General features: G+C 40.3%; 1 protein-coding gene across 1 annotated transcript in view; it reads left to right on the top strand.

Moving 5' to 3' along the window:
* Positions 1-15,254, top strand: part of EPB41L4A (erythrocyte membrane protein band 4.1 like 4A) — a 2,214,504-nt gene that overhangs the window by 698,550 nt on the left and 1,500,700 nt on the right. Inside the window, exon 6 of the mRNA XM_044064468.1 lies at positions 1,231-1,351. Coding sequence (XP_043920403.1) covers positions 1,231-1,351 — 121 coding nt within the window. The remainder of the gene's footprint in view (positions 1-1,230; positions 1,352-15,254) is intronic.

Genomic DNA, 15,254 nt, shown 5'->3' with positions numbered 1-15,254 from the left:
AGACCACCCAGGATCTAAGATAGCTGGGGACTATGTCCCACAAGTCAAGAATAGATGAAGATTGACAACATCAGATAAGGAAGTTATGTCTTACCATAATGCTCCATCTGTGTTGTCGATCTTCATCTATTCTTGCGTCCCTTCTACCTGCCCCCATCTTTGGATTTCTGGTGGAGCTACATCCTGTCTTGTGTTTTTATTGTTAGGGACAAGGTTTCTGACTGGAGTGAGAGTACCTTTTTCAGTATGATTGCAAACTTGATCTCAGGTAGTTCGGAGAGGGGCATTGTGGGTAGACTAGCAGCTCGGGAGATTTTTGGCTGACGCGAGCTATATATCATCTGGATTGGTTTCGAGGGTCGGAACTGTACATCCACAAGTTAAGAATAGATGAATATTGACAGCATAGATGGGACATTATGGTAAGACATAACTTCTTTTTTTTATTCGCTTGCAGTCAGTACCTTTTGTTAAAAGTTATTTTCTGTTTATAGAATGATGTGAAATTTAACATTAAGCACTTTGTTATATGGCTGTTTGAGTTCTGCTGTACAATATTGAACCCTAGGGGTCTGAATGGCAAAAGATTGGAGATAGCAAATACAGAGCACAGTAGAAGACCATAACTAGAAACACCTTAAACATTTGCAGTGAAAACTACAAAGAAGCATCAGTATTTTTTACCATAAAATATAGTGGGCTGTTCCTTTCCCCCACTATCCAGCTAAGATTATAATTTTATGTGTGTGTGTGTGTGTGTGTGTGTGTGTGTGTGTGTGTGTGTGTGTGTGTGTGTATGCATGCATGTATATAATGATTATCATGTTATATAATTATTATTATATTATTTACATTATAAAGTTATATTATAACTTTGAGGCTACACTTCTTTATGGAAGGACAGAACGTTGCACTCCCCTGCGTAGTGTAACAGTAGAATAGTGGAAGATATGCAGTATAGGGTGGGTTCATTCACCCTGCAAAAGTAGTTATGCAGGTAGTGTACTACAGTTCCATGTTCTGTGTGTTCAGCATTAGCAGATATGCAGGTAGTGTACTACGGCTCCATGTTCTGCGTGTTCAGCATTTCTGGTTTTGTCCTCTGGGATTCAGAATGTTAAAATTCAGTAATACTACATAAGAGCTGGTTCTTTGTGTAATCCACAACAAATGTAGACAGCATTATAAGATCTATATATTCTGTTTTATTTACCTTTCTTTCTTTTCTAGCTGAACTCGGAGACTATGATCCTTACAAACATACTGCAGGATATGTTTCTGAGTATCGCTTTGTGCCAGATCAAAAGGAGGAATTGGAAGATGCAATAGAGAGGATACACAAAACACTAATGTAAGGACTGCAATATGTTATTGTCTGTAAGTTTATGTCTGTTAGCATTGTTTGGTAGATTGATCAAATGAGTTACACAATGTAACATTTTCTAGAAAGGTATCTAAAAAGTACATTAGTTTTTTTTTTTACCATGTGAGGCAGGAAAACTAAACTTTATTGGTTTTGTTTGCTGTGCATAGAAACTTTTGCTCAACAGTAAGTGCAGTTACTGGTTTTATGCAGTGCTTAGTAGATTCCCTTTTTTATCTGTATGGACAAGTGAAAAGGACTACTTGGGATGTTTCATTCATGACCTTGATGCTTACAGAAAAGTAAATAGAATAACAAGGCAAAGTATAGAAGCACTATAGCCACAAAATTCATCCAGTTTCCTTGCAGCTGAAGAGCTGCACTGAGGTATAGTAAGATGGTTAATGCTAATAAAACTGCTACACCAAGCAACAAAACACAACAGAAATTTACATATTGTCATATACAAATCATAACTAGATTTTGTGGGCTGATTATTAGTCATTTCATTGTTCTGCAGTGAATTACAGTGCTGTGCTGTTATTGCATAGGAACATAAATGCATTGGTAGTAGAGATTATTGGCCCTTGTCTGAGTGGCACAGATAGCTTCTAAGTTACTTCCCCAATTTCTCGTGCCAACTCCTTCTGCAGGCTCTTTTCATTCCCTTCGTGGAACTGCATTGAACTACCCAGCCTGATGGAATGTATTTCTTACCACCTTTTTTGTGAAGTAACATTTCTTTTTGTCTGTTCTAAATCTGCCCAATCTGCTAGCAAAGTTTGGCGTGTCCTCCTGCCATCTCTTCTGCACATTTTTACTCCCCTACTTTTTCATTAGGAATCCTATGGATCTTTATACTGCCTCTGTGCAGTATCTGTTCTATAAGAACAGCATACAGGGAATCCGTAGCCTAGTTTTGTAGCCCAGGTTTTTTATTCTATTCAGCATATTTGACTTCACTTAAACCCTTTCTACTGATGCTGTATTTGAGTTGCAGGTTCAAAAATTAGATGTGGTGTTCCATATCTGATCACATCTGTGTTGAGTGCAGCACACATTTCAGTGCCTTTGGCACTACAGACACACATTTTGTTGGTATTTTGGCACTGACATATTTACATTGTACATTTTATTCTGGGTGCTTCAATAACTCCCTGACTATTTTTCATTATACACACCAAACACCATGTCTTTCGTAACATGTTACATACCATTTCTGGGTTCCTCAAAAATGCATCACCTTGCATGGTTTCAGTCCCAGCGTGAGAGTACAAAGACGACAGACACATGGCATTATATATAGAGCGAAAACCAAAACACAACATATACATGCATTATATACAGAGTGAATAAGAAATGTGTAGCTGTGCTGAAAGCACCACAGTGAACAGTAACTTTATGAGGAGGAAAGTACTATATACAGTTTTAAAGCTGCAAGTTGTATTTGTACTGTGCAGACAGAATTATGGACAGGAGAAAGTTAGCCTGCCCAGGCCGCAGGTTTTGCAGGTCCTGGAATAGGCTGATAGAGTGTCCAGCCTTGCTTTTGCAGTCTCAGAATAATCTTACTTTGAGACTACAGATGATGCCTGTTATGAAAATTCTAAACAAAACCTGATCTAGAATCAGTCCCTGCAGAATACTATTTATTACTTGCCCCTTAGTTGTCGGCAGTAATCCCTGCACCACCTTATTTGCATTCTGTGACAGAGCTTGTTGCCTACCAATTACTAGCTCAGCTAAAATGTAGTCTCCCTCAGATTGCTGCAGCCTCCCAAAGAAATACAGCCACAGTTCAAAGTATCTCAGATTGCAAATGCAGATTCATCACTCCCTCTCTTCCTCCAGAAACGAACACATCCGCAAACCCAGAGAAAAAGTAAACTGAATACCAGTTAAGCAATGTGTTGACGTTCTACTGGCTTCACAGTTGTTTAAACTTTTCAGTAATGTGACTGTCCCTCCAACCTCCAAAGTACTCAAGGATAGTCCACTGTATAACTTGAAAAGTCTTAACCACTCAGGTCCTCTTTGCCAGACCCCTAAATTAGTCTTCAGTATAGAAACCATGTCTTTTCGGTCCTTGGACCCAAATTGTGGGAATCTCTCCCATCCTATCTTAAAGATTACTTCTCATTCCCATATATGCTTTTCTAAAAGCACTACTCAAAACACAAGGTAAATGCAAGTGTTTGCTGTGTCTTTCTCTCACTGGCCATATAACCTAACTTCCTCCTGTCCATAATTCTGTCTGGATAGTAAAAATAAAATTTGCAGCTTAAAATTTGTATATAGAGCTTTCCTTGTTATATAGTTATTGTTCATTGTGGTGCTTTCAACATGGCTAAAAGTGTGTTGTTCACTGTTTATATAATGCATGTATATAGTGTGCTTTGGTTTTCTGTAAGTATATAATGCCATGTATCTGCTGTCTTTGTACTCCCAAGCTGGGACTGAAATAGGTCCATTGGGACAACAACAAATTCAGGGGAAAAAATTAATAAATAATCCTTACTCAACCTTTTTTCACCTTCCTGATACCTTCTTCTCAGGCAAAACATTTGAACTTGCAAATGTGATAAGCCAAGATATTTGTCCTTGTTCATCTGTAAGTCATTTTTAGTATGGAAATAGGTTATACTAGCAAGACCTTCCAGTTTAGGCCCCCATAAGATTTTTGCTATGATAACTCTCTCCAGCCTTCACATTAGGAATATCTGTTTAAATGTCTGTGGAATGATAGCCATCTAGAAAGCCTCAAGCTGACCAATCACCTAAACGTTCCTTTCTGTAATAAAATACTGTCACTATTCTCCAGTCTTTCAATACATCTCCTGGTTTTAGGATGAAGTGAAAATGAATTATTTCTTTAATGGATGTGACAACATGTGCAAAAGCAGTTCTTTCAGTCCCTTTTTTGAGGACTAAGTTTTATTCATGCCTACTCTATGCATCTTCCTTATTAAGTACCCCATCCATTCACTGTCTGCTACCCAGTTTTATTTCCCGGCAAGCTATTTTTCTCTAAGTATTTTCCTGAAGCTAGAGTCAAAGTTTCCATTAAGAATAATCGCTTGTCTTCATGTCAGGCTTACTTCTCTCAGCTCCAGTTGAATGACCTCTACTTTATTAGCACCTTTTTCTTCATGATTTTTTATTTCTATTTTATTGTTCTTACATCCTTTTGTAATTTGCAGTGCCAGCCCACTGACATAGAGGCAGGACATTTCTCTCTATACCATTGATATCTCAAGCTCAGGAACAAGCCACCAGCCTGCTGTGCCTTATCCTGGGGGAAGGAATGGGTGCAATCAATGTTAATATGTCTTCATAAGTGCTGACAAAGAGTTAAAACTGAGTGCCTGAGGCAGTATGCTGGATAAAGTCATTGTTTCATATGAAGTAAAAAATTGTATTGTTTCACAGCAACTAACAAACAAAACCAAAAAGTTAAAAGGTAACACAGGCACCGTGTGTTACCTTAAATGTTCTGGAATAGAGTCCCATGGGATATATGCAAATGACCCATTATGGACATCAAAAAATCTAGCTTGGCTAGGTTTTTCTAGTAGCTTTTTACTAATGGGTTTGTCTGTGTTACCGTTTTACTTTTTGGTTTTGTTTGTTAGTTGGGATATTTTGCAGATACCTTAATGGTTATGGACATCAGCTGATTTTAAAGACCCTATGTGTAGGGTATAGCCAAACAGTCTACTTTTGCTGTGATGGTAAGGTCATAAGAAGGGCACAATGTATATGTCTGTAGCTAGTGCCATTTGCCTTTGTTGGCCTGACTCTGTGTATAAAGATTAAAAGGGAAAAGTAAAACATCATGGACATTCAGAAGCCATATACTTGAAGCACTTGATGTTCCTAAGAGGTGATTTGTATATATCCTATGGGTCTCTATTTCAGGAGGTTTAAAGTATCATGCAGTGAAAACTCTGGCTTGGTTAGGTTCAGGCAAAGGTTAAACCTGAAGCCAGGAATACCTCCTCATCAGTGACCCAAATGCAGCAGCCCTAGAAGAAGCATTTGCTGCATCATAACTACATTTGATGGAATGATGATCCACCTGGGTGGAAGTCCCTAACACGAAAGAGCAGAAGTTTTTCCCTTAGAGTCTGGAAGATCAGAAGTAACCTGACAAGCCTGGGATAGGAGAGCCAACATGTACCTGGACATATGGGTCTGATAATTAACCCCAAAAGTCAAGGTAGCAGAGGTATAAACCTTTGTTACCTAGACTTTCCATGGTTCTGCTGTCTTTATCAGAGGACAGCAACGTGGGTGAAGGAAGCAAGTGAGAAGGCTTCTCAGAGGCTACATGCAACACTGAGGGGGTCAGCAGAAGGACACATATAAAAATGTACAGTTCTCAGGCACCCTATAAAACCTATTAGCTTTCTTGGGATTAGGAGGCTGAGAATCTGGAGCTTTAGAGGCATTGGAAAATGCATCCAACAAAGCAGCTAAAACAGGAGGAACAGCAGAAGGTTTAGGAGATTCAATCTGCAGCAATTCATTCTACCTCGTATGAATCTCAGAGATCTTAGCACAATCCCATTTAAAGAGCTTCATCATCCTAGAGATTGTATCCTCAAAAGAAATCTGTTCAAAGGGAGTATCATTACAGGTAGATTCCTCTTTCTCTGACCCATAGTCCAGAAGAGAACAAATTTGAGAAGAGTATGCAAGGGATTCCTCATCAGAATCCAACTCCTGCTCACAGAAATCCTGTTCCCTGGGTTTTTTAAGGGGAGTAGAAGACCAAAGGGGAGCTGGAACAGAAACACCCTGAGGAGGTTTCAATGCCATCAAAGCACTAAATAAACCCTGAGTGAAGATCTGCCACTCACTATGTGTATCCTTAGGAGCAGGAGAAACATGTATAGGTCTCTGTTTTTTTCTTTAATGGGATGTCTGCCTTATAAAACTTGAAAGGCTCTGACCCAGCATGACATTCAATAATAGTAGTATGGACTTCTTTTCTGACGAAAATCTGAGGAACACCGCTAGGCCCCACAGAAATGATCAACCGTTGTTCCCCCTGAATTTTTCGAAACAGACATTTGCAAAGCCTCCTCGGATGTGCTTAAACCAGGATCCCGTTGACCTCCAACCTGGTCACATCACAGGAATCTGAGAACAAAGTCTGGTAAACCTCCAGGCATTCACTGACCTCAAGTAAAATGCCAGTGGAGGCTGAACAGCAGAAGATTCCGGCCTAGGCTTCTTGGCCACCTTCTTTCCAGATGACTGCCCTCGGGGCAGGAAGCTCCCTCCAGTGTATCTTTTGCAAGAAGTTTGTTACTGATTCTCAAGATACAGCACCAAAGAGGAAAGTCTACTACACAAAGTTGTAGGTACAAAAGCCTGACAGATAAAACAGGCCATATGGTTGTGTGAGGCGCCAAGGCAAAACAGACACTGTTCTTGGCAGTCTTCATGGGGAATCTGTCTCCCACACTGGCATTTAATCCCAATAGGGCACTTATCTGCAACAGCTTGGTGAAATCAGCAATGGAATGCAGGCGTTCAGACCGACAATCGAGATGGCATTTGGACTGGTGGCAAAGAAGTTCTGAGGATGGTACGTCCAGACGTCACCTTTATGCCCTACGCTACACTGAGGAGCATACGTTTGACATACGGCGTACCTAAGGCTTTGGTATACTGGTCGGTCATCGGGCTGCCCTGGGCAGGAGATCCCTAAAGTTATAAATACTGCAACAGCGAAATGGAAGGCCATCACTATATACAGGGATAATCTTACAGAAGCAAAGTAAGAACAGGAACATACTAGGCACCAGCAAATATTTTAAAGTGGAGTTTTTAAAGGGAACGCAACTCCATATGAGTGCTTATATGTAGAGGACTTCAGATGAGGTTGGGAAGTACCACTGGACAGGGTAACTTTTTGAAAGAAACGTTAGTTCCAGGTAAGGAATGGCCTCCAGTACTTCTAGGAAAAATTAGTTATCTAAATGATCTGTCTTCTTGCTGTCTCCTGGTGGTGTTTTAACTGTTGCTTGGTATTTGCCTCATAACCCTCTACACACACACATACACATCTGCAGATACACACAAACACGATTTATCAGGCCAGGTGCCTCCCCACATTTGCTGATTTACATATCTGCTGCTGGCCATTCCTGCATTTAAGGGTGGTGCCCAGAGACCATATAAATAGGGACTGCATTCCTGCACTTTCTTCTCTTGGTATTTTATGCATTTATTAAAAAGTATATGCCACGGTGGTATGGCAGTAGCGTTGTTACCTCACAGCAAGAGGTTCTCCCATTCGATTCTCGGCTTGGCTTGGGAGTGCCTTCTGTGTGGAGTCTGCATGTCCTCCCCGTGGTTGGGTAACGTTCAAAAGACATGCGTGCTTAAATGGGCATGCCTTCGTTGAAGGTTGGGTGTTGAGCTGGCACCTCAGCGTTTCTTAAAAATCTACTGCCAATCATTAGCGGACCGGAGTTCCGCTGTGGCAACCCCTTACCGGGAAAAGCCGAAAGACAAACAAGCAACATTAAAAAGTAAATGAACCATCAAGAAATTAGTTTTAAATTGGAGTTGATAGTCACATATGAGCCACCTGCCTTAAGATTGGATCTTTCATTTCAAAGTTTGATTTTCATATGTGTATTTTTCCTACTGCTAGTTAAATACTTATAGGAAAGGGGAAAACTATTGATACAGCAGTGTTTCTGTCTGCTTCTTTTTTGTTATACCATTGTTATATGTAATATTGCCAGGGCTGTTGCGTGTTTTTTTTTTTTTTTTTTGAAGCTGCTTATGGCAGGCCAGAGTTCTCTCTAACTAATTAATCATTGTATTTGACTGTGTCGCAAAAAACACTATTCATATAGTTGCTGTTGTTTTTGAAGTTTGCATCTTGCATGCTGTAGTATTGTTGACCTGTTGACTTCTACATGGATAAATTACATGGGCAATATATATTACAGCTCTATTATATGTGTTTATCAAAAAAGTAAAGTTGGGGGAAAAATTTAAAGCTGAAAAGGAAATTGTGCATAATGAGAAGAAGTTACATTTGTTGGCACCACTAAGGAAGAACCTGACTTTGATGAAATGAAGTGCTTTTCAGTTAATGATTATGTGTATGGGCATATGGTTTGGCTTGTGGTCATAGTTTCTGCATCAGCTGTGTGAATGTATTATGTTCATTTTAGCTAGTGTTACGGTTACCGTTTAGCGTTGTCGCCTCTTCTGTTCGATTCTCAGCTGGAGCGCCTTCTGTGTGGAGTCTGAATGTCCTCCCTGTGGTCAAGTGACATTAAAGACATGCAGGTAGGTGTGAGCATGAATGGGTGTGCGTTCTTTGAAGGTTGGGCGTCGGGCTGGCAGCTTGGCACCTTAAATTCCACTGCCAATCATTAGCGGACCGGAGTTCCACTGTGGCGACCCCTGACCGGAAAAAGCAGAAAGATTTACTTTTTAGCTAGTGTTACAGTACTAATTCCTGGGTCTTCCTGCTGTGCAGTAGCCAATGGCTGGCCTGAATACCAAAACCTTTCGCTCTCCCCCAGCCAGAGGACATCCACTGCGGAGGGAGGTACGTTAGTTCTTTCTTGCTTTGTCATCTGATGTTCAACAAAGTGATTCTTAGCATTGTCATTCCATTGGTCGACTTGAATTACCAGAGATTTACGAAGTTTCACATAATTACCCTGTTAGGGACATTTTTTTCTCCCTTTGAATGATACTTGTTCATGTATAAGAAAGTCAGTAATTGTCTTTTTTGTGGGAAGCAGATTCCCAACAAACATTTCTATTCATATTGTCTTTTTTTTTGTTCAGGCCAAGTTTCTTCAGCTTCACATGGAATTCGACAAGGTGGGCCCTTGGCATGGTTCGCCATCTGCTAGTTTCCAGGCTGTTATCCCAAAAAAAGTGAAGACAAGTGTCTGAAAAAGAAGGATGTTGGGGACATAGAGGATATTTCTTTGTCAAGCCCTTGACAAAACATGATCTCACTGATGCAGGTGAGGCACCTTTGTAGCCCCATGGTCTATGCCTACTAAGTTGGAGTCCTCTGGTGTGACCCCTTCAGAGGCCAACACTTCTCAGGCTGATACCAGCTGATGTTGGTTGGGCCCAAAGCCAATGAGCAGGCCACGGCTTTTGATGCCCGAGTACTGGTGACTAAGGGTGAGAGTGTGATATTCCTTTAGTTATTGTAAAGAACGATGTCCCTGGGAAACCAGATCAAGGTCACAGCTTCCCACCTGCAATGTGAGGCCTTTACTTCCCCTAAGACCCAGGCATCTAAACCAAACAAGCCTTTAGGTTCCCCCCAGCCTTTGCTGTCTCACTACACTACTTTATCATCCCTGGTCTCTTCCTATGACTTGATCAGGTTGGCTCAGGACTTCATTGATTTCATGAACTCCAGGCAACCTACCCTGCAACAGGATTCTGTGCTGGGAATGTCTGCTGGGAAAAGAAAAAGAGCCACTTCCCCAAGGAGAATCTGATTCCTCAGATTCAGAAGATGAGTAATTAGCATATCTGAAACACCTTCCCCCTCAGACTTGTGAAGACACTCATTCAGGTTACACCCTATTCTCAGCTTTACCTCCTAAAGATTTATCTTTTGGATACAGTCTTCATAGGATGGAGGAGGCCTTCATTTGGGAATTCCATAATGCTCAAATACATTACACAGTGTGTCTGAACCTTCCCACTCCTAAACCTTTGGCAGTCTGTCCAGTACATGTAGTCTTTGATGATGTGATTGAAGACGTATCATTTCACCTTGACTCACTCCTTTCTGCTCCTAGGAAGACTGACAACTTCAGTGGTGTGGTGGAGTTTCATAAATACTTTTATAAAAACCTGGTGTGGTATTTTTCAGTGGTGTACAGAATCCACCAAGGGACCTGGTAGGCGTGCAACCAAGAATCCTTTACCATATGAGTGGGAAAGCAGGCTGTTGGACAAATTTGGTAAGAAAATTATACATCAGCTACCATGGCCATGAGAACTTTTAAATCCCAGTTCCACATGCTCAAATGCATCGAGTCAGTGCAAGCGTGAAGAATTTAGACACTGTCACTTGTACTAACATGTCTGGTTGAGGCTTTGCACATAATTTCAGATTAACTTGAGTATTATATACCAGCATGACTAGCTATGTTATTGTAAATAAGTTCTTACATGTTGATTTATAATCTGTTTGTACAGAATGTTTTAAAGACTTGAACAGTGTTCCTTTACATTTTTATCTGCACATATTTGTGAAGAAGATTCTAAATGCAGACTGTCTCAGAATCAGCTGATCTGCAGATGATGTCATAGGAATGGTGACAGTTGCTATGTGTTACTGTGCGACTGAAAGACATGGAGAAACTTTGGTAAACAGCTGTTGGTTGATTTTCAAAATGTGAAATGAAAATTAGAACTGGAACAGTTGTGACAATTAAGCGAGTCTATAAAAGAGCTTGCTGAAGACAGTTGAAGTCAGTTATTAGTTAACAGCCAGTTATAGTTGCCAGTTGCAGTTGTCCATTGTTCACAGTTGTACTGTGCAGTGGATACTCAAAAGGGCTCACCAAGAACTGTAAGCCTGCCTTTGCTCTGTTGTAAAAATTTAGATGAGGAACAGTGTTCTTTAGTCAGATAGGAAAATTATAATTAATCAGATTTTCTAATGTTGGATTTCTGTCCTTCAGTATTGATTTCATTTTCCTGGTGATTGAGTTCTGTTTGTTTATTGGAAATTCCTGTTTTATATTTTTAATAATTTTGCTCATTATTAAATATTTTTATTAACTTGCATCGTGGCTGGTCAATCAGTGTTTCCTTTAGTGTTTTGAGAGTGCTTATACCTGCTTTGATAACTTCTGGGGCCACTCCAAAAGCGTGGCTGCTTTAAGTCATATGCTATCATTTGTTTTAATATCTAATTTTCATAATTGGACACCCCTTTAAAAGGGCATATAGGCTGTCTAACTGGTGGCAGTGTGTTACCGTATTGTTTTGGGGAAAGAACACACATGAAAATCTGTGTCAGCTTTCCCAGTAGTGCTAGGATGTGTGATATTTAGTTTATTTAATTGCGAGTGGATCAGGGGTCTTAAACTGGGACACATTGCCCTGAAGTGTGTAATAAGGAGTTACATTAAGGGTGGACAGAAGTATACAGTCCAGTTCCAGGTTATAGAGCATGTTCCTATTGTACTTTTAGGGGAAATTGTGAAATATTACTCCTGTTTAAGTGATGGTCTCACATTGAAGTTAGTAGTGAGGATTGAAGCTCCTTAGTTACTGACCCAGGATAGTGCTGAACATCACATTATTGTTGGCAGTCCGGTGGGGTATTGTCCAGATGTCACAGCAGGAAATAATTAAAACCAAGACAGATATGATCTAAGACAAGATCCTCCAGAGGGATATCCAGGACCTGTGCAATGTTATCCTCCAGGTATCCAGGCACTCAATCAAATGTGGCTATGATACTTTGGATGCATCATGCAGGGCAGCTGCCATGGAATCAGTCACTCAGAGGTCACTCAGCTACATGTCTGGCAAAGAACTCAGCCTCTCACAGACAACATAAAAGCTGAAATCCTTGTTGCCCCCTGGACAAGGAATTCCTTTTCAGATCCTTGGATGAACAAGTGCTTGACAAACTAGATAAGAAAGGGGAAACAGATGAAATAAATTGGAGCATTTTACCTGTCTCCCACACCCAGGTACAATAGATATTACCCTTCTAAGTCTTCTCTTTCTGCATAAACATGAAAAAATACAGACTAAGGGGAAAAGGCCCAAATTACAGAGAAAATAGCAGACTTAGTAAAGTTCCAGAGCTAGGGATTCAAAGATCCCTCTCCATCCAGGGAGCAGCTGTGACTGTCATCAGTACCCCCCTTTAAATCTCACCCCAATCCAACCCAGCTATCTCTGCTTAGCAGGAAGACTCTCCTCCTTCTATGGTTATTAGGCAGCCATAACTCAGGGAAAATGGGTCTTGCAGAGATTATAAGGAAAGGCTGTGCCATCCAATTGTGGAAAAATCCTCCATTTCTAGGGATACTCCCCCCCCAAAAAAAAAACAAAAACAAAAGAAAAACTTCTGCCACCCATTATAAAGGAGCTATGACTGTAAGACTCCATTAAAAGAGTGCCCATAAAAGAAGAGGGCACATGGTTTTACTGTGTACTTTTTCTTGTCTTGAGGAAGGAAGGTACCTGGAGGCCTATTGTAGATCTCGCAAGACTAAAACACTTCCATTAGTTCCAAACTTCAAGATGCTAACCTTTCAGGGGTCACTGTACCTTATCTTCCCAGGGCATAGATGGTGACTTTGGTTTGAAGAATGGCGGCAAGTATGGTATTCATGATATTGATCACTGGTGCAGTAGTCTTAGCTGTTTGTATTAGATCTTGTATAGGATATAAAAATTGTCCAACTTCCAAAGCTTCAGGACACCTTCCACATGCCCAAACCATTAGTCAGCTTGAACTGAGCTGACTTAAAAGACAGGTTAGAGTGCCAAGCCCTTCAGAGCTTTCCTACTATTGGAGAGAGAGCAGTCCTTTGTTGGCTTTCAAAGATCAACAGTCGTCTTGTGCTGTTTCTTTGCTGGACAGATAATTTTGATCTGGGGAAAAAACGTCCAAATAAATTTATTGTTTTAATGTACTTTCCTGCTTAGCAGTTGTGTTTTAGCTGGGACTGTTTTAACAGACTGTCATGAGACTTAACTGTACTTTTAAACTGGAGTGCATTTTTCTCTGTAAATTTAAAAGTTGTTTAAAGTAGTTAACCATTTTTTCTGTGGAAAAAAATCTGCTTACTTTACTTTTGGGGGCTAACAAAGTGTTTTGAAGTGCTTTTTATTGTGTTTTTGTGAGAAAAAAGTGTCTGTTAATGACTTAAAATGTTTACCAGTTTATGCTGCTTGTTTTCCCTGGGAAAGAGGCAGGCACCATGGAACAAACTACCGATACCACAACCCATCATTCATCCAGTAACAAACAAACAAAAAAAGTTAAATAAACAGCCATTGCCACCATTGTAGGCTAGTAATTTGCCTCAGCTACAGGTGGGTGACTGTACTGTGGCCAAAGCTGGCTCCATAGGCCATTCATCTTTTGTCTGAGATTCCTCTGCTGTAGCCCCTGCAACCACTAGGGACCGGGGTTAGTCATATCCTCTGTGATAGTTTGAGGTCCCCGAAGTGGGCAGGGGAGAGCCACCCTTGTTGGTCTGAGGGAAGAAACAATGAAAACTTCCATGCTTTGTCAGAATGTTGCGTCTATCCCTGGGAAAACTGCTGTTGCCATTAATAATATGATTGTCCCCATTTTCCTGTCAAAAAGAAACAGAAAACTAAACATGTTATCTACTCCTCCTCCTCAAATTTCCTTAGACAGGAATAGTTTACTGGGTCTAGCTTGGGGTTTAATTCAGGTTATTGATCTTTCTTGTAAGGTGATTTCTGGTAAAAGAAAGAAGGTATTTTCTGTAGAAGGTTCAAGTTTCTGAATATGAACAGGAAGATGAAGAGAAGGAAACAGATAAAAGTTTTTCTCCTCAGATTTCTGGTTCAGATTCAGAGGAGAGCTCAGTTATTGATTCTCTCTGTGGGGTTTCTCTTTCTCTGAGTCTGTTTCCAGAATTGTCAGTGTTTTCAGTGGGAGAACACAGGCTTCTCAGTTTCTCAGAGAATACTCTGAGCTGTTAAGGAGGAATTTCCAGAACCTTCATCCATTCCTCCAGTTCTCTTGGCTTTGGGGGATATGTGTGTCACTGCTTACAGTTTTCCTAATAGTCAGCCTGCTACCCCTAAAAGGTGGGTAGAATGTATAATGTTGCTCAGTCTTTTAAGTTTTTAGTTACACTTCCCAAACCTCATCCAGCAGCTGCTGCTAAACATTTGGTTAATTCCAATCCAACCCTTTCTGACAAGGATGGAAAGATTATTGACAAGTATGGTGAAAAAGTGCATGCTTCTGCAACTCTGATTTTCAGAATTTTGAATTGTCAGACTGGTGTGTTAGTTTCTTCTAATTGTGAAAATATGAGGAATGTTTTGTCTGCAGTTTCTTGTGAGGAGAATCTACTTTAAATAATTTAGTTTCTTCCATCTTACAGGTCACAACTCATTATTTATAATGTGTGTATAACTCAGTTGATACTTATTCCAGGGCTATGGCAACTGGTACTGTTTTAAGGAGGTCTGCCTGGCTGCATTCTCAGAGAACCTCCCTGATTATGTGAAAAATGAGATTTTAAATTCTCCTTTGGATAAGAGATTTAGTTTTTGGTTATCAAAAAGTATGATGAAATGGATAAGTTGATACAGGGAATCTGTAAGATTTTTTCAGCCTCCCTTTCCAAATTTTCTAAAGGATTGCCTAACCCTTCATTCAGTTTCAGCACAAAACAAAATGAATATTCTTATCACAATGTGGGTAAACAGACATTTAAAAGAAATGACAGGGGGTTCCAAAGAGAATACGAGAACCACCCAAAACCAAGGACAGTCCAACAAGTCAGAATTACTGTTTAAGTGATCCAGTCCATCCACTCGCAATACACACACACAAACTGGCAATCCCTTTTCCCATCCAGAAAGTTTAAATCTTTACTTTTCTCTTTGGCAAAAGATAGTCTCAGACAAATGATTTCTAAAAGATCACTCATAAAAGCACAAATGGCAGTGGGAGTAAATCCCCCCTTTCTAAAGGTAATTCCTCACCCACCAGACCAGACCCCCTCTTTTCCCCTTGTTCTTCAACACACATGCTGTTTCAGGGAGTGATAGAACCAGCTCTTCCTTCCCAGGTTGGGAAAGGTTTTTATTCAAGGATGTTGGATAGTGATGCCTCTAGGTTTCCTAAAACCAG

This window comes from Protopterus annectens, chromosome 2.part2 (genome assembly GCF_019279795.1).
Source record: "Protopterus annectens isolate FY-2018-M chromosome 2.part2, PAN1.0, whole genome shotgun sequence".
Taxonomy (NCBI): domain Eukaryota; kingdom Metazoa; phylum Chordata; order Ceratodontiformes; family Protopteridae; genus Protopterus; species Protopterus annectens.
Note: the sequence above shows the minus strand (reverse complement) of the source record. Positions and strands in the feature narration are given on the sequence as shown.